At 40.4% G+C, this 19,299-nt stretch overlaps 1 protein-coding gene across 1 annotated transcript in view; it reads right to left on the bottom strand.

The window, feature by feature from the left end:
* The window catches only part of XRCC3 (X-ray repair cross complementing 3), a 100,303-nt gene that overhangs the window by 12,444 nt on the left and 68,560 nt on the right, over window positions 1-19,299 (bottom strand). Inside the window, exons 6-7 of the mRNA XM_053697399.1 lie at window positions 6,134-6,346; window positions 5,025-5,071 (exon numbers count right to left, since the gene is read on the bottom strand). Coding sequence (XP_053553374.1) covers window positions 5,025-5,071; window positions 6,134-6,346 — 260 coding nt within the window. The remainder of the gene's footprint in view (window positions 1-5,024; window positions 5,072-6,133; window positions 6,347-19,299) is intronic.

Here is a 19,299-nt window from a genome sequence, read left to right as displayed (position 1 = left end):
ATCACAAAAGAAAAAAATTGGGTTCAGTGTCCCTTTAATATATAAACACCTCCTAACAGCAATTAGGTGCAGCTGTCACTAATAATCCAGGATAGAGAAACTACTTAATAATCACAGCCTCTGTACTGATACTATGCACATTCTGTTACACTTTTCCAATCCTTATTAGCTCAGTCATCACACACTTTTTTTTACTTATTGTTTCCCTATGTCATCACTCAGTTCACTCTGCCTTATATTAGACTTATTTCCCTTCTCCTTTGCATTCTGTTTCCATTCCCTCTTCTTTAGATTGTAAATTTGAGAGTCACCTACCTGTAGGCCACTTTGTATGTAAGTGAACTACTACTGATTGTGCTCAAGGGCAGGGCATGCCTCTCCTTTTGTATAACTCTACATCTACAAATGTAATGTACCCCTACTGTAATTATTTGTGTATGTAATGAATCCCTGTAATGTTTTATTCTCTGTATAGCACTGCGCAATCTGCTCGCACTTTATAAATAACGGATGATAATAATAATAACTTCCATGCACTGAGCTTCTATAGGTTTGTAAAGCGATTGAAAAGTTACACAAGCTGTCTAAAGCTTTAATCTCCTTCAAGTGCAAAACTGTATTTTGTACTTATCTGATATGCACCCAGTCTACCATGTTTACCTGATGCAGAAAAAAATTGCTTCCAGTAAACAGACCATCCAGTGCTGTGTACATCGCAGCAGGGGGATCTATGTAAGGAGCATATATTGTCGACCAAGCAGGAGGAGGCTAAGGGGACCTGTCCCCGTGACACCTGTGGTAGGCTTGTGACCAACTCCTCACTGGGAGAAACTGTGTCACTACCCTATATTCTAATAGCCTCTCTGTCTCTCAGCAGCAGCTCTCCGAGGGGGAAAATAAGGACCCCTCTCAACAAAGAATCTGGGCACCTCAATTCTTCACCTTTCTCCTGTAGAGGCAAAGACTGGCTTACCAACGAGGTGGGAGAGATTTAGTGCTCTTGGAGTTTTGGGAATCTTTGCCTCCTCCTAGTGGGCAGGAGTTGAATCCTAGGATTAAGGCCCGTGGACTATAACCACCTTATGCAATTATAAAAGCTGAAACGCATACATTGATTAATAATAGCTATAGTGTGTAGTAATGGTAATAGGTGATGTGTGCAATGAACTTATTATGTTAAAAAAAAAAAATGTGAGGGCAATTCCGGATGGCAGCCATGATAGGTCACAGTTTTGAGTGCAGCTCCAGCCTTGAGGACTTAGCTCGACAAAACATCTCAACAAGATGCATCTGCATGAAATCCTATAGACTTTAAATAAGCTAATCATCCTCCTCCTGATTATCCCAAAATTGCTAAGTTAGCTGTCAGTTAGCACCAGAGCTTTTATTGGGGTTGCGGCCTCACCAACCCCCAGCAGAGTACCTTCGGGTCTCTGAAGGAATCACAACGCCAAGGGTGCGTTGCAATATCTCCTTTTAACATGGAAATGCAAGTTTTCTGTGCCGCCTTTAGAAAGTTACTAGAAGACTATGAGAAGTAAATCTGTGAGCTGCTTGATGACCTTACCCAGTCTCTACAAGCTAAATATGAACGCTACAATGGCAATTTGATGGAACCCAAACTGATACAGAAGCTGCGGGGGGTGCGGTAGCACTTACTACTCCCCAGTCACACTTCGCTCCAATACCATCAACTAACACAGACTTGCGATGTGAGACTCTTACTCTGAGAGGTCATGAGGGGCAGCTGTATAACGCAACTTCTGAGAACTTAGTGCTTAATATGGCCTCTATTGAGTCGAGCTCTTGTGTCACTCCCGGAGCTCTGCTCACGCAGCGGATAGTCAGCTGGTCTGTGAATCAATGGCGCCTTGCTTATATACTCCAGCAAGTCTACCCAGGGAGATGGACACTACCACAGGGATTTATACATCAAGTTTGGGCCTTCCATTATTCAGGCCCCTGTGATCCCCAGTCAGGCATCGGGTAATGTGGCGCCTAATACATTCATATCTCTGGAGAAATTAATGTACCTATATATGCTCCTATGGATTAGTCTCTCTCATGTGGAATACAGGTTTTATTTATTTGTTTACTTATGACTTTAATGTCCTGCAATCCCCCTATTAAAAAAAAAAACACTTACAGACTTGTTTTAGGACTTATTTGCAACAAAATAAGTTTTCTTTAGTATACATGGGACGGTTTTAAAACTGGAGCAAGGCAGAAGTAGACTCATTCACGCTTAGATATATATGGCTACTCTGGGATCTATGGTTTTACACCTGGACACTCTAGTAGACAGGTATTACTAATAACCTCAATTCTTGCCTTTGATAGACTAGCAGAGTACCTGATCTATCACATATCCCATAAGGAGTACTGAATTTTGTATGTTTACTGTCACAGGTGAGTCTTAGAAAGCGAGTTAATAGTGCTCTGCCTTTCATTTATAACACTCTCTAATATCTAACTTAGTCGGCTTTTCTACTGTCAGCGGCCGGGACGGTGGAACTGAACGGACCTACTCTTTACAAACATCTACTAACAAGAGGGGAGTTATGTCTATTGTATCTCTTTCATCTGTTTGTATTTATTGAAATGTTGGAGGTTTTACAAGAAAGAGGTGACCCAGACAGGGCTGTTAAACCTTATCAGACTCCATATGGTCTTCACTTTGCTAGTACTTCCTGCTGTTGGTGCCTTCTTAGTCATTACAGTATCCCACATGTGTATGAGGAAACCAATGTCTATATTAACTAGTGAAGCATAAAGAGCCGCCCTATGTTTCAGATGAGTCCCAATTGTCGCTCATTTAGATACCCAATAGTGCCACAGTTATATCAAAATCTAAGCTTGGGAGACCCTCTTGATTCTGCTTGCCCAGCTTAATAATCGATAAGCATGACCACATCGGTCCTAGTGCATAAATGTTTTTTATACCCCAACCCTACAGTCCTTGCAATACTTCACAGCTGATAGAGTTGCAGACTGGGAGACCGCCTGGTTAAGAATATGTTATTTATTTTATTTATTTATTATGTAGCCAGTTGACAGTAACCTGCTTATTTACTTATTTTTTGGTTGCTTACAGTACTGCTACTTACCCTGTCTAGGCAGCTAAAAGACATTACATTTTGAGGTTGTAATATATAAGGGTTTCCTATGCGTTAAGCCTATAATAATAATATTTGTTTACTTATTTGGCTAGTTAGATATAATACTGATGCTTGCCTTACTTACGCAGCTAATAGGCATGATATCACCAGTTTCTCTGTTTAATTAATTAGTCACAATATTACAGCCTGTCTTACATAGGCAGCTAATTATTACAAATTCCTAGGTTACACTATAGTATGAAAACTAGCCTAGTCTATGAAGTTAATATACATGACATTCTGGGGTTATAATATATAGGGTTTTTTTATTCATTAATCCCCTAATAATAATAATAATAATATTTGCTTACTTGGTTCCTTAGTTGTAATACTGATGTAGCTTTTAGACATAATATTTCTTGTTTATCTATCCAATTAGCAAGTTATAATATTGCCTCTTGCATATACTTTTACCATTTATTCATCCCCTGGGGCTCACATAATTAATTGTATAGAAACCATATGGTATCCCCATATATACTTCCAATGTATGAATACGTCCAAGTGTGGCCTTTAATATTGTCTGAGGATATTACTAAAAGCTGCCCTTTTTGCTCTTCCCCTTCAAGATTCCCAGCGCTACGGAATTTGGTGGCACTATACAAATAAAATGATAATAATAATAATAATTCCCCATCTTAGTTCAGCTTGACTTATAGTCCTGGTGGTCCAACAGAAGCCACTGTTTATAATTAGGGGAGTATGCATTTACCTGTACTTATGTAGAAATAAAATGAGGTTTGTCTTATGTTCTACATATGAAACATTACAATATTGGAACATGCTATAGTCCACTGTGCATGTGTTCTATCTTGATGTCAGATGGTATTTTACAACTCATACTCCCTAAAACTGAATGTCATAACGATATGTATAACAACAATCTTGTTTATTGCTGTAATATGTTCCTTACAGGCGAAGGACCTTAGTATGTGGCAACTCTGTATTGTATGGTTTTCAACCTCAATAAATAAAAAAATCCTTTATAATTGTATAATATTTGTTTTTAATGTGAATGTAATAAAGAGAGTGTCATTTAAAAAAATAAAAAATGATCTCTAACGCATCAAAGCAGGGATACTAGGGGTACAGTGGACTTGTGTGTTTATTGTGTTAGGGTTTGTTGCACTTTTTATTAGTGTAAAAGTGCTTAATAATTTGTTAAGCAGGAAGTATCTGGGGCTTTACCAGCTGCTCATAGTTGATGAATTTGAAAAGTCAATAAAAAAAAAAAAAAAAAAAGCGTAGCTAATGATTAACCATTTTGATTGTGTTCAGTAGAAACAGGACCTACCCATATTAGGTATAGGGCTTATTTTACGGTAGTTTGATAATAAAAAAATGTTACAAAGTGATGAAAGGGTCGGATTGTGATCGCATCTATGAGGATTTTTACAGATAAATCATTTGATAATCATTAGATATTTCTAAAGGACTTTTATTGACACCAGTGTATTTGAAAACCCATGATTAAAAGTGACATGAAACCCAACAATTTTCTCTTTTCTGATTCAGATATTTTTAAACAATTTTAAACAACTTTCTAATTTATTTCTATTATTTAATTTGCTTCCTTCTCGTGTTATCCTTTGCTGAAAGGTTTATCTAGAAAAGCTCAGGAGCAGCAAAGAACCTAGGTTCTAGCTGCTGATTGGTGGATGCATATATATATATCATTGTCATTGGCTCACCCATTTGTTCAGTTAGAAACCAGTAGTGCATTGCTGCTCCCTCAATAAATGATACCAAGAAAATTAAACAAATTAAATAATAGAAGTAACTTAGAAAGTTGTTTCAAATTGTATTCTCTATCTGAATCATGAAAGAATTTTTTGGGGGTTTCATGTCCCTTTAAGTATTACTTACCCCAAATTACTCTGGATACCATGAACTTCTCTCACTGCATCAGTGACCTGGAACAAAACGATAAAACAGTATTACATAAAGGTGAACAGACTAATGAGATGTCACATAAATCTAAGTTAAAGGGGTCCATTAAAGGGACAAAATGCAAACGTTACAGACGTTAGGACATGTTATTTTTGTGATAAGGGTCATATGACTGCTGCTCACAATTAGCACACCATTTCCTGCTCAAAGCTTGCAGTTCCAGAACTGTACTTTGTATCTGTTTAATCACCTTTGTGTGTGTTAAAGGGACAGTCAAGTCCAAAATAAACTTTCATGATTCAGATAGGTCATGTAATTTTAAACAACTTTCCAATTTACTTTTATCACCAATTTTGCTTTGTTCTCTTATATTTTGCTTAGTTGAAAGCTAAACCTAGGTAGGCTCATATGCTAATTTCTTAGACCTTGTAGGCCACCTCTTTTATCTGAATGACAGTTTTTCCCCACTAGAGGGCGTTAGTTCATGTGTGTCATATAGATTACATTGAGCTCACGCACATGAAATACCTAGGAGTCAGCACTGATTGGGTAAATTGCAAGTCTGTTAAAAGAACTGAAATAAGGGGGCACTTTGCAGAGGCTTAGATACAAGATAATTACAGAGGTAAAACGTGTATTATTATAACTGTGTTGGTTATGCAAAACTGGGGAATGGGTAATAAAAGGGATTATCTATCTTTTTAAACAACAAAAATTCTGGTATTGACTGTCCCTTTAAGGCCGTTATCTAGGTTCACTAATACACGCTTTAATTCATGTTTGCACTAAACTGGCCCTTTAATTAAAGTTTCTTTAGTGATGGGGAAAAACTTATTTTTAAGGCAGGTTTTAATTTTACAGCCTCATAAGCCTGAAGAACTATTAAAAATAACTTACAGTTACACAGAGAAATGCCTACTTATATGAAATGTAATTCCATGTAATCATTTTCTGTATTACTGTGTCTAGAAGAAATAGGGTACGTTTCTGCTCATCTACTTTTCAAGGGGTCAAAGTATAATTTTATTTTAAACACCAACACCGGCTACAGGTTCACAACATTTTAACAAAATTGAAGCAAATACCTGATTAATACACAGTACTGGAGTGTTAAATTGACTGCTCAAACTGTGAAGTTTAGCTCCAAGTGTCTGAAGGTGTTTTGCTTTGAGAACAGAATCCTTAGCTGCAAATTCGCTACGAAATAAAGCTGCAATTGAATCAATTACAATTAGTCTGATCGAGCCACGGAGGAGAAGCAACAAAACCTTCTTTGTGATGCATTCGGTCAACATGTCCTGCAAAGACAAATAATTATTTGTTCCTACAACTTTATAGGAGACATTTGTACACAATAATTAATTGGAATGCTAATGTGTAATATTAAATTAGAACTTTGTGTATACCTTTCTTTTGGAGATGTGGTACAATAAATAATGATACACTACTACATGATTAACAGTTTCATTTGAGGATTTATATTTTCTGTCCTTTAACGGAAAGTAAACTTCAAAAACAATATTTATATATGTATTGCTTTAAACCCCTTTTTATAATAAGGTGCTACCGGCGTTTGTTTGTTTTTTTAATTGCCAATTATTTCTTCTTAAAATAGCTGTCAAACTGGGAGATTTTAACTACCCTGAAATAAACTGGGCCCATGAAACTAGCAATACAGCTAAGGGAGATTGTTCGTGACAAGAGGTTACAATTTAGGCTCGAGCAAAAGAGATTTAATCTCCAGCAACATATATGCCCCCCCCCCCCCACTGTAAGAGCAATCAAATTGTGGAACTCATTACCTAAGAAGGCAGTGAACGTCAACACCTTAGATACATTTAAAAATGTCTTAGATACATTTCTGGTTAGAAAAAGAATTCATTGATATTAGCTTGTTTTAAATGGGATTAATTTAAACTCAATTGGAGCTTCTTTATTGTGACTCAAGTAGGATCTGAATAGGTTGAACTTGACGGACTTCTTTCAATCTCATCTATTATGTTACTAGGTAAATCTGTTGCTAGACAACAACACACACACTTTTCTACAGTGCACCAGCAAAGGCCAGCAGAAAATCACTGTTTTACACATGCACAATATAGGGCTTCTCTGAGAGGATTATGTGACAGGATGTACAGAGAAAACCTAGGTTTAAAGGGACGTTGTACACTAGATTTTTCTTTGCATAAATGTTTTGTAGATGATCCATTTATATAACCCATCTAGGAGTGTTTTTGTAACAATGTATAGTTTTGCTTATTGTTTAATAATATTGTGCTGATTTTCAGAATCCTAACCAAGACCCACAGTGTCAGATGTATATATATTCTTTAACAAAGATTCCAAAAGAACTAAGTAAAATAAAAGTAAATTGTAAGGTTGTTAAAAATTCCATGCTCTATCCAATCTATTAAGTTTAATTTTGACTTTACTGTCCCTTTAACCCTTTTAAGAGTGATGTATTTAGCTAGTGGCTCAGGGATTGCCCAGGAAGGACAACAGGGCTAAGTGAGCTGGATGGAGGGAGTGATATTCTCAGCTTCCTTAAGCCATAGAAACCCCAAGATTCACCGTTTGAAAGATAATAACCTGCTTGTTTGTGTCTTGGGGATTAAAGTTTAAAAACACACAAAAAACATAACAATAGATTTAATGCACTAATATATATATATATATATATATATATATACATACATACATACATACATACACACACACACCCTGAGAACAAGCATCAAGTTTTAATAGCCAGGTGATCACTGTGGTAATAGTGATCACCTGATGTGAAGAAATGTACATTTATCTGCATAAAGGCTCATGGGACTCATATACTGAAAGGCCCTTATTTATATGAGGATAGCCCCTTGTTTTTACTGTAGAGTTTAGGGGGAGAAACACACACACACTACTGTTTTAACCTTCTGAGAAAGCGTTTATGTGAAAATGTGAAACGCGCGTTAGGGGCACATTATTCACAGTGGGCATAGTCCCTCGTTTTTAGAAGCTTATCAGGATGCGTTAATAATTTACTATTTGCTTTCCACTAAGTACACTTTATAATTACTGCAGACAGTGTAAAAATAATTTAAGTTCCCGCTATAGAATGAACTTTAACCAGTTTAGCTCAGTAGCAGGAGTCTATAAATGCTCTAGTCCACCTATCAATTACTGGGGATTAGTTAGCAATAACTATTGTGATACCTGTTACTAGCGTTAACATAATAATGGATCTGCTGATTTGATTTCTCAGTGGTGAATGCTGCATAGATTATATACTTTGTAGAATCATCCTGGTTTATAGCGATTTTTAATCTGTGTGTGTGCAAATGTATAATGTTGCGACTGGTTCTCTTTTTTCACCAATTAAGTTATTTGATTTTGAATGATTGCTACTATGTAAACCTCCTGTATCTTTATGGCAGAGTAAGGCTACCTTTCTCTTTGATCTAATATGTGTGGGTTTGGCAGCATGGATCCAATCAGAAAGCTAGTCGCATGACTCAGAAGTGCAATTAGTGCTGCTGATTGGATCAGCGGCAGTGTTTAACAAAGGAGCTTTCTGCATGAAGTATTTTCATTATTTGTTTTACAAACGCTAGGATTGACTTTCATTTTAAATGTAGCTGTGGGTGTAACCTTTGAAAGGAGCTAATTTGTGGAAATTATTTTATGTATCAAGATTAAAAAAACATAATTTATGCTTACCTGATAAATTCCTTTCTTCTGTTGTGTGATCAGTCCACGGGTCATCATTACTTCTGGGATATAACTCCTCCCCAACAGGAAATGCAAGAGGATTCACCCAGCAGAGCTGCATATAGCTCCTCCCCTCTACGTCAGTCCCAGTCATTCGACCAAGAATCAACGAGAAAGGAGTAACCAAGGGTGAAGTGGTGACTGGAGTATAATTTAAAAGATATTTACCTGCCTTAAAACAGGGCGGGCCGTGGACTGATCACACAACAGAAGAAAGGAATTTATCAGGTAAGCATAAATTATGTTTTCTTCTGTTATGTGTGATCAGTCCACGGGTCATCATTACTTCTGGGATACCGATACCAAAGCAAAAGTACACGGATGACGGGAGGGATAGGCAGGCTCATTATACAGAAGGAACCACTGCCTGAAGAACCTTTCTCCCAAAAATAGCCTCCGAAGAAGCAAAAGTGTCAAATTTGTAAAATTTGGAAAAAGTATGAAGCGAAGACCAAGTTGCAGCCTTGCAAATCTGTTCAACAGAGGCCTCATTCTTAAAGGCCCAAGTGGAAGCCACAGCTCTAGTGGAGTGAGCTGTAATTCTTTCAGGAGGCTGCTGTCCAGCAGTCTCATAGGCTAAACGTATTATGCTACGAAGCCAAAAAGAGAGAGAGGTAGCAGAAGCTTTTTGACCTCTCCTCTGTCCAGAATAAACGACAAACAGGGAAGAAGTTTGGCGAAAATCTTTAGTTGCCTGCAAGTAGAACTTGAGGGCACGAACTACATCCAGATTGTGTAGAAGACGTTCCTTCTTTGAAGAAGGATTTGGACACAAGGATGGAACAACAATCTCTTGATTGATATTCCTGTTAGTGACTACCTTAGGTAAGAACCCAGGTTTAGTACGCAGAACTACCTTGTCTGAGTGAAAAATCAGATAAGGAGAATCACAATGTAAGGCTGATAACTCAGAGACTCTTCGAGCCGAGGAAATAGCCATTAAAAACAGAACTTTCCAAGATAACAATTTTATATCAATGGAATGAAGGGGTTCAAACGGAACACCCTGTAAAACGTTAAGAACTAAGTTTAAACTCCATGGCGGAGCAACAGCTTTAAACACAGGCTTGATCCTAGCTAAAGCCTGACAAAAGGCCTGGACGTCTGGATTTTCTGACAGACGCCTGTGTAACAAGATGGACAGAGCTGAAATCTGTCCCTTTAATGAACTAGCTGATAAACCCTTTTCTAAACCTTCTTGTAGAAAGGACAATATCCTAGCGATCCTAACCTTACTCCAGGAGTAATGTTTGGATTCGCACCAGTATAGGTATTTACGCCATATTTTATGGTAAATCTTTCTGGTAACAGGCTTCCTAGCCTGTATCAGGGTATCAATAACCGACTCAGAAAAACCACGTTTTGATAAAATCAAACGTTCAATTTCCAAGCAGTCAGCTTCAGAGAAGTTAGATTTTGATGTTTGAATGGACCCTGTATCAGAAGGTCCTGTCTTAGAGGTAGAGACCAAGGCGGACAGGATGACATGTCCACTAGATCTGCATACCAAGTCCTGCGTGGCCATGCAGGCGCTATTAGAATCACTGATGCTCTCTCCTGCTTGATTTTGGCAATCAATCGAGGAAGCAGCGGAAAGGGTGGAAACACATAAGCCATCCCGAAGTTCCAAGGTGCTGTCAAAGCATCTATCAGAACCGCTCCCGGATCCCTGGATCTGGACCCGTAGCGAGGAAGTTTGGCGTTCTGGCGAGACGCCATGAGATCTATCTCTGGTTTGCCCCAACGTCGAAGTATTTGGGCAAAGACCTCCGGATGAAGTTCCCACTCCCCCGGATGAAAAGTCTGGCGACTCAAGAAATCCGCCTCCCAGTTCTCCACTCCCGGGATGTGGATTGCTGACAGGTGGCAAGAGTGAGACTCTGCCCAGCGAATTATCTTTGATACTTCCACCATTGCTAGGGAGCTTCTTGTCCCTCCCTGATGGTTGATGTAAGCTACAGTCGTGATGTTGTCCGACTGAAACCTGATGAACCCCCGAGTTGTTAATTGGGGCCAAGCTAGAAGGGCATTGAGAACTGCCCTCAATTCCAGAATGTTTATTGGAAGGAGACTCTCCTCCTGATTCCATAGTCCCTGAGCCTTCAGAGAATTCCAGACAGCGCCCCAACCTAGTAGGCTGGCGTCTGTTGTTACAATTGTCCAGTCTGGCCTGCTGAATGGCATCCCCCTGGACAGGTGTGGCCGATGAAGCCACCATAGAAGAGAATTTCTGGTCTCTTGATTCAGATTCAGAGTAGGGGACAAATCTGAGTAATCCCCATTCCACTGACTTAGCATGCATAATTGCAGAGGTCTGAGGTGTAGGCGTGCAAAAGGTACTATGTCCATTGCCGCTACCATTAAGCCGATCACCTCCATGCATTGAGCTACTGACGGGTGTTGAATGGAATGAAGGACACGGCATGCATTTTGAAGCTTTGTTAACCTGTCCTCCGTCAGGTAAATCTTCATTTCTACAGAATCTATAAGAGTCCCCAAGAATGGAACTCTTGTGAGAGGAAAAAGAGAACTCTTCTTTTCGTTCACTTTCCATCCATGCGACCTTAGAAATGCCAGAACTAACTCTGTATGAGACTTGGCAGTTTGAAAGCTTGAAGCTTGTATCAGAATGTCGTCTAGGTATGGAGCTACCGAAATCCCTCGCGGTCTTAGTACCGCCAGAAGGGCACCCAGAACCTTCGTGAAGATTCTTGGAGCCGTAGCCAATCCGAATGGAAGAGCTACAAACTGGTAGTGCCTGTCTAAGAAGGCAAACCTTAGATACCGGTGATGATCTTTGTGGATCGGTATGTGAAGGTAAGCATCCTTTAAATCCACTGTGGTCATGTACTGACCCTCTTGGATCATGGGTAAGATTGTCCGAATAGTTTCCATTTTGAACGATGGAACTCTTAGGAATTTGTTTAGAATCTTTAAATCTAAGATTGGCCTGAAAGTTCCCTCTTTTTTGGGAACCACAAACAGGTTTGAGTAGAACCCTTGTCCTTGTTCCGACCGCGGAACCGGATGGATCACTCCCATTATTAACAGATCTTGTACGCAGCGTAGAAACGCTTCCTTCTTTATCTGGTTTGTTGACAACCTTGACAGATGAAATCTCCCCCTTGGGGGAGATAATTTGAAATCTAGAAGGTATCCCTGAGATATGATCTCTAGTGCCCAGGGATCCTGAACATCTCTTGCCCAGGCCTGGGCGAAGAGAGAGAGTCTGCCCCCCACTAGATCCGGTCCCGGATCGGGGGCTCTCGGTTCATGCTGTCTTTGGGGCAGCAGCAGGTTTCCTGGCCTGCTTGCTCTTGTTCCAGGACTGGTTAGGCTTCCAGCCTTGCCTGTAACGAGCAGCAGCTCCTTCCTGTTTTGGTGCAGTGGAGGTTGATGCTGCTCCTGTTTTGAAGTTCCGAAAGGGACGAAAATTAGACTGTCTAGCCTTAGCTTTGGCTTTGTCTTGAGGTAGGGCGTGGCCCTTACCTCCTGTAATGTCAGCGATAATCTCTTTCAAGCCGGGCCCAAATAAAGACTGCCCCTTGAAAGGTATATTAAGTAATTTGGACTTAGAAGTAACATCAGCTGACCAGGATTTTAGCCACAGCGCCCTACGTGCCTGTATGGCGAATCCTGAGTTCTTAGCCGTAAGTTTGGTTAAATGTACTACGGCCTCCGAAATGAAGGAATTAGCTAGTTTAAGGACTCTAAGCCTGTCCGTAATGTCGTCTAGCGTAGATGAACTAAGGTTCTCTTCAAGCGACTCAATCCAAAATGCTGCCGCAGCCGTAATCGGCGCGATACATGCAAGGGGTTGTAATATAAAACCTTGTTGAACAAACATTTTCTTAAGGTAACCCTCTAATTTTTTATCCATTGGATCTGAGAAAGCACAGCTATCCTCCACCGGGATAGTGGTACGCTTAGCTAAAGTAGAAACTGCTCCCTCCACCTTGGGGACCGTTTGCCATAAGTCCCGAGTGGTGGCGTCTATTGGAAACATCTTTCTAAATATTGGAGGGGGTGAGAACGGCACACCGGGTCTATCCCACTCCTTAGTAACAATTTCAGTTAGTCTCTTAGGTATAGGAAAAACGTCAGTACTCGCCGGTACCGCAAAGTATTTATCCAACCTACACAGTTTCTCTGGTATTGCAACGGTGTTACAATCGTTGAGAGCTGCTAAGACCTCCCCTAGTAGTACACGGAGGTTCTCCAATTTAAATTTAAAATTTGAAATATCTGAGTCCAATCTGTTTGGATCAGAACCGTCACCCACAGAATGAAGCTCTCCGTCCTCATGCTCTGCGAGCTGTGACGCAGTATCAGACATGGCCCTAGCATTGTCAGCGCACTCTGTTCTCACCCCAGAGTGATCACGCTTGCCTCTTAGTTCTGGTAATTTAGACAAAACTTCAGTCATAACAGTAGCCATATCTTGTAATGTTATCTGTAATGGCCGCCCAGATGTACTAGGCGCCAAAATATCACGCACCTCCCGGGCGGGAGATGCAGGTACTGCCGCGTGAGGCGAGTTAGTCGGCATAACTCTCCCCTCGCTGTTTGGTGAAATTTGTTCACATTGTACAGATTGACTTTTATTTAAAGTAGCATCAATACAGTTAGTACATAAATTTCTATTGGGCTCCACCTTGGCATTGGAACAAATGACACAGATATCTTCCTCTGAGTCAGACATGTTTAACACACTAGCAGAAAAACTTACAACTTGGTTATAATCTTTTTTAGCAAAAAACGTACTGTGCCTCAAAGAGGTACTAACGATTAAATGACAGTTGAAATAATGAACTGAAAAACAGTTATAGCATCAAACTTTAAAACCACAAAACTTTTAGCAAAGGTTTGTTCCCATTAGTAAAATAACAATAATTAAATTTGACATAAAAAATACAAAGCAACGTTTTTATTCACAGTCACTATAAGAATTCTCACAGCTCTGCTGAGAGAATTTACCTCCCTTCAAAGAAGTTTGAAGACCCCTGAGATCTATCAGAGATGAACCGGATCATGCAGGAGATATAAAAGTAACTGACTGGTATTTTTTGATGCGTAGCAAAGAGCGCCAAAAACGGCCCCTCCCTCTCCCCCACAGCAGTGAAGAGAAACGAAACTGTCACAATTAAAGCAAAAAAACTGCCAAGTGGAAAATAATGCCCAAATATTTATTCACACAGTACCTCAGCAATGTAAACGATTCTACATTCCAGCAAAAACGTTTAACCTGATAAATAGTTATTAAAAAGGATTAGTGACCTTTAACAGAGTAGTTCCGGTGAAATACCATCCCCAGAATACTGAAGTGTATACATACATGTCATTTTAACGGTATGGCAGGATTTTCTCATCAATTCCATTCAGAAAATAAAAACTGCTACATACCTCAATGCAGATTCATCTGCCCGCTGTCCCCTGATCTGAAGCCTTTACCTCCCTCAGATGGCCGAGAACAGCAATATGATCTTAACTACTCCGGTTAAAATCATAGTAAAAAACTCTGACAGATTCTTCCTCAAACTCTGCCAGAGAAGTAATAACACGCTCCGGTGCTATTTTAAAATAACAAACTTTTGATTGAAGTCATAAAAACTAAGTATAATCACCATAGTCCTCTCACACATCCTATCTAGTCGTTGGGTGCAAGAGAATGACTGGGACTGACGTAGAGGGGAGGAGCTATATGCAGCTCTGCTGGGTGAATCCTCTTGCATTTCCTGTTGGGGAGGAGTTATATCCCAGAAGTAATGATGACCCGTGGACTGATCACACATAACAGAAGAAAAAGGGACAATAAGATTATGCTAGCACTATGTTCCTTTGGACAAATTATTTCTTCACACCTGAGTTAACACCACACTTTCCATAATGATCTAAAAATAAATTCTATAATGTAGAACTTGATAAATCCCAGTAGAAAATGAGACATAAAACTTTTTTTTTTTTTTTACTCCGTGTTCTCCCCAGGACTTTTTTAGCGGGTGCACCACCCGGCTGATTTTACTGACCACCCAGCTAAAATTGTAGCCAATGTTAAGCTAAAATTAGCAAATATTAAAATGTTTCGATGTTTATTGCACAAATTGTAATTTAAATAAATGTTAAATCATGCAATTCATTTGTGCAGAAAATATTATATTAGAAAGTATTAAAAAGCCTTCATCCGGCTACTTAATGTAAACCCAGCAGGTTAAATTTTCTGTGGAAAACAACGTACACAGTTCTATTTATATCTGGAAAAAAAATTACTGTGCAGAGGTATGTAGAGCAGTGTCTGCATATGCACCAACAATTCGAAAAGTGATGTAAGACACACAGGTTTAAAAGGTTTGAGCACACTATGGGGTAGATTTATCAAGCCCTTTGTCCATCTACGACTGCAGGTTCTCACAAGAGAACCTGCAGTCAGTATTTATGAAGCAGCGGTCATCAGACCACTGCTTCCCTAACCTTTCACCACATCTTAGGTGGTGAATTTCAATCTCCCCGGTCTCGTCCGACTGGGGAGATTGACAGCTCTTGCCCGCGCATGCTGTGCGCAAGCAGGGGGCGGGATTGCACGCGAGTGCAAAAAGAAAATTTATGCTTACCTGATAAATGTATTTCTTTGACACAATGAGTCCACGGATCATCATAATTACTATTGGGAATATCACTCCTGCCCTGTAGGAGGCGGCAAAGAGCACCACAGCAAAGCTGTTAAATATCACCTCCCTTCCCTCCCAACCCAGTTGATACGGGAGGGACAAGACAGGGAAACTAAACGGAAGGCACCACTGCTTGAAGAACCTTTCTCCCAAAAGCAGCCTCAGCCGAGGCAAAAGTGTCAAATTTGTAGAATTTTGAAAAAGTGTGAAGAGAGGACCAAGTTGCAGCCTTGCAAATCTGTTCCACCGAAGCTTCATTTTTGAATGCCCATGAGGAAGCAACAGCCCTCGTGGAATGAGCCGTAACTCTCTCTGGAGGCTGCTGTCCAGCAGATTCATATAAAAATAAATAAAAAAAAAATAGCCATAGCTTTGTGTCCCTTACGTTTTCCTGAGAAAACCACAAACAAAGCAGAAGACTGACGAAAATCCTTAGTCGCCTGCAGGTAAAACTTTTAAGGCACGAACCACGTCCAAATTGTGCAGAAGACGTTCCTTCTGAGAAGTAGGATTAGGACACAAGGAAGGAACAACAATCTCCTGATTAATGTTCCGATCAGAAACAACTTTAGGAAGAAATCCTAATTTAGTACGTAAAACTACCTTATCCGAATGAAAAATAAAATAAGGGGACTCATACTGCAATGCTGAGAGCTCTGACACTCTGAGAGCAGAAGAGATAGCAACAAGAAATAAAACTTTCCAAGATAACAACTTAATATCTAAGGAATGCATAGGCTCAAATGGAGCCCCTTGAAGAACTTTGAGAACCAAATTAAGACTCTATGGAGGAGTAACTGGCTTGAACACAGCCCTGATCCTGACCAAGGCCTGACAAAAAGATTGCACATCTGGAACATCTGCCAGACGTTTGTGTAACAAAATAGATAAGGCAGAAATTTGACCCTTTAGGGAACTTGTCGATAATCCTTTCTCCAAACCCTCTTGGAGAAAGGACAAAATTCTAGGAGTCCTAACTCTACTCCAGGAGTAGCCCTTCGGATTCACACCAATAGAGATATTTACGCCATATCTTATGGTAAATCTTTCTAGTTACAGGTTTACGAGCCTGTATAATGGTCTCTATGATCATGATAAAAAAAAAAAAAATAAGCGTTCAATCTCCAAGCAGTCAGCTTCAGAGAAACTAGATTTGGGTGAAGGAAGGGCCCTTGAATTAGAAGGTCCTTTCTCAACGAAAGTCTCCAAGGTGGCAGAGATGACATGTCCACCAGATCTGCATACCAAACCCTGCGAGGCCAAGCCGGTGCAATGAGGATCACGAGCCCCTCTCCTACTTGATTCAGACAATCACCCGAGGAAGAAGAGCAAACGGAGGAAATAGGTATGCTAGACCGAAGGTCCAAGGTACCGCCAGGGCGTCTACCAGTACCGCCTAAGGGTCCCTGGACCTCGACCCGTACCTCGGAAGCTTGGCATTCTGCAGAGATGCCATGAGATCCAATTCCGGCTGACCCCATTTGAGAATCAGACTGGAAAACACTTCCGGATGGAATTCCCATTTCCCCCGGATGAAAGGTCTGCCTGCTCAGGAAGTCTGCCTCCCAGTTGTCCACCCCTTAGTTGTGGATCGCCGACAGACAGCAGGAGTGGGCTTCCGCCCACTGGATTATTTTGGTTACCTCTGTCATCGCTAAGGAACTCATCGTTCCTCCCTGATGATTGATGTAAGCCACTGAAGTTATGTTGTCCAACTGGAACCTGATAAACTGGACCGAGGCTAACAGGGGCCAGGCCAGAAGAGCATTGAAAATCGCCCTCAGTTCCAGAATGTTTATCGGAAGAGCAGACTCTGACTGAGTCCAAACTCCCTGAGCTTTTAGGGAGCCCCAGACTGCTCCCCATCCTAGAAGACTGGCGTCTGTTGTCACAATCACCCAAGATGGTCTGCGAAAGCAGGTTCCCTGGGAGAGATGATCTCAAGACAACCACCATTGAAGAGAATCCCTTGTCTCCTGCTCCAGAAGTATTCGTAGAGACAAATTGGCATAATCTTCGTTCCATTGCCTGAGCATGTTTAACTGCAGAGGTCTGAGATGGAACCGAGCAAACAGGATGATGTCCATTGCCGCTACCATCAGCCCGATTACCTCCATGCACTGAGCCACTGATGGCCGAGGAGTGGACTGAAGAGCTAGACAAGTATTGAAAATCTTTGATTTCCTGACTTCTGTCAGAAAAATCTTCATTGATAGGGAATCTATTATGGTTCCCAAGAAAGTTACCCTTGTACTTGGGACTAAGGAACTCTTTTCCAAATTTACCTTCCATCCGTGAGATCGCAGGAAGGATAACAACATTTCCATGTGGGATCTTGCTTGCTGTAAGGATGGCGCCTGGACTAGGATGTCGTCCATATAGGGTGCCACTGCAATGCCCCGTAACCGAAGCACCGCCAACAGCGATCCCAGAACCATTGAGAAAATTCTGGGAGCTGTGGCAAGACCGAAGGGAAGAGCCACAAACTGGAAGAAAGGCAAACCTCAGGAACTTGTGATGATCCCTGTGAATGGGAACATGCAAGTACGCGTCCTTTAAATCCACAGTTGTCATAAATTGACCCTCTTGGACCAAAGGGAGAATGGAACGAATAGTTTCCATCTGGAAGGACGGCACTCTGAGGAATTTGTTTACACTCTAAAATAGGCCTGAAGGTTCCCTCTTTTTTTGAGCCACGAACAGATTGGAATAAAATCCCAGACCCTGTTCCTGAATCGGAACAGGAACTATAACTCCTAGGTCGGAGAGGTCTCCTATACAGTGTAAGAATGCCTCTCTTTTTGTCTGGTCTACAGATAATCTTGAAAGCAGAAACCTGCCTCTGGGAGGAAAACTCTTAAAAAGGTACATTACAAATATAAGCTCCAAGATGGCGGCACCCAGTGTGAAGATGCACAGCTTCTCTAACTGATAATTGTAAGGGGTTAATATAAGAGAAGGACTGAAGACAGCTGCAGGTAGAGGAGGAAATACATTAGCATGGTGAGTGAGTGGTAACCCTGCAACTGTAGTTGTACCCAGCAGTGTAATGTCCCTTTAAAATTAACTTTAGGAATAACCCTTTATAAAAGGGACATGAAATATTTTCTTTCATGATTTAGACAGAACATACAACTTTTCAAATCACTCCTATTATTTAATTTGCTCCCTTCTCTTCTTATCCTTTGCTGAAAGGTTTATCTAGGTACATGACTAAGAGCCTATTGTAGGTCTGAAACGTTGTTCCTGTAAACTTTTGGACCCAACTAAATGAGAATAAAGGTCTTTTAAACAAAGATTTCTTCTGATGGCTGAAGTGCTTGGATGTATGATTACTTGGATTGAAAAGATTTGGCAAATCTTACTTAGTGCCCCACAAACAGGTGTGCTGTTCTCCTTCCTCCTTGATTCCCTTATCTAGGTAAGTTCAGGAGCAGCAAAGAACCTAGGTTCTAGCTGCTGATTGGTGGCTGTATAATATATATATATATATATATATATATATATATATATATATATATAAATAAATATATACAAACATATATAAATACATATACACACACACACACACATATACATACATACACACACCCGATTGTCATTGGCTCACCCATGTGTTCATTTAGAAACCAATAGTGCATTTCTGCTTGTTCAACCAATGACACCAAGAGGATGAAGCAAATTTGATAATAGAAGTAAACTGTAAAGTTGTTTAAAATGATTTGTTCTACCTAACTCATGAAAGAAAAATTTTGGGTTTCATGTCCCTTTAAGGAATGTGATGTGCCAAGGAAGAGGTGAATCGCTTACTCACGCGGGCTAAGCAGCTG

The sequence above is a fragment of the Bombina bombina genome, chromosome 1, assembly GCF_027579735.1.
Source record: "Bombina bombina isolate aBomBom1 chromosome 1, aBomBom1.pri, whole genome shotgun sequence".
Classification (NCBI taxonomy): Eukaryota; Metazoa; Chordata; class Amphibia; order Anura; family Bombinatoridae; genus Bombina; species Bombina bombina.
This window is presented reverse-complemented; position numbering and strand designations above follow the sequence as displayed.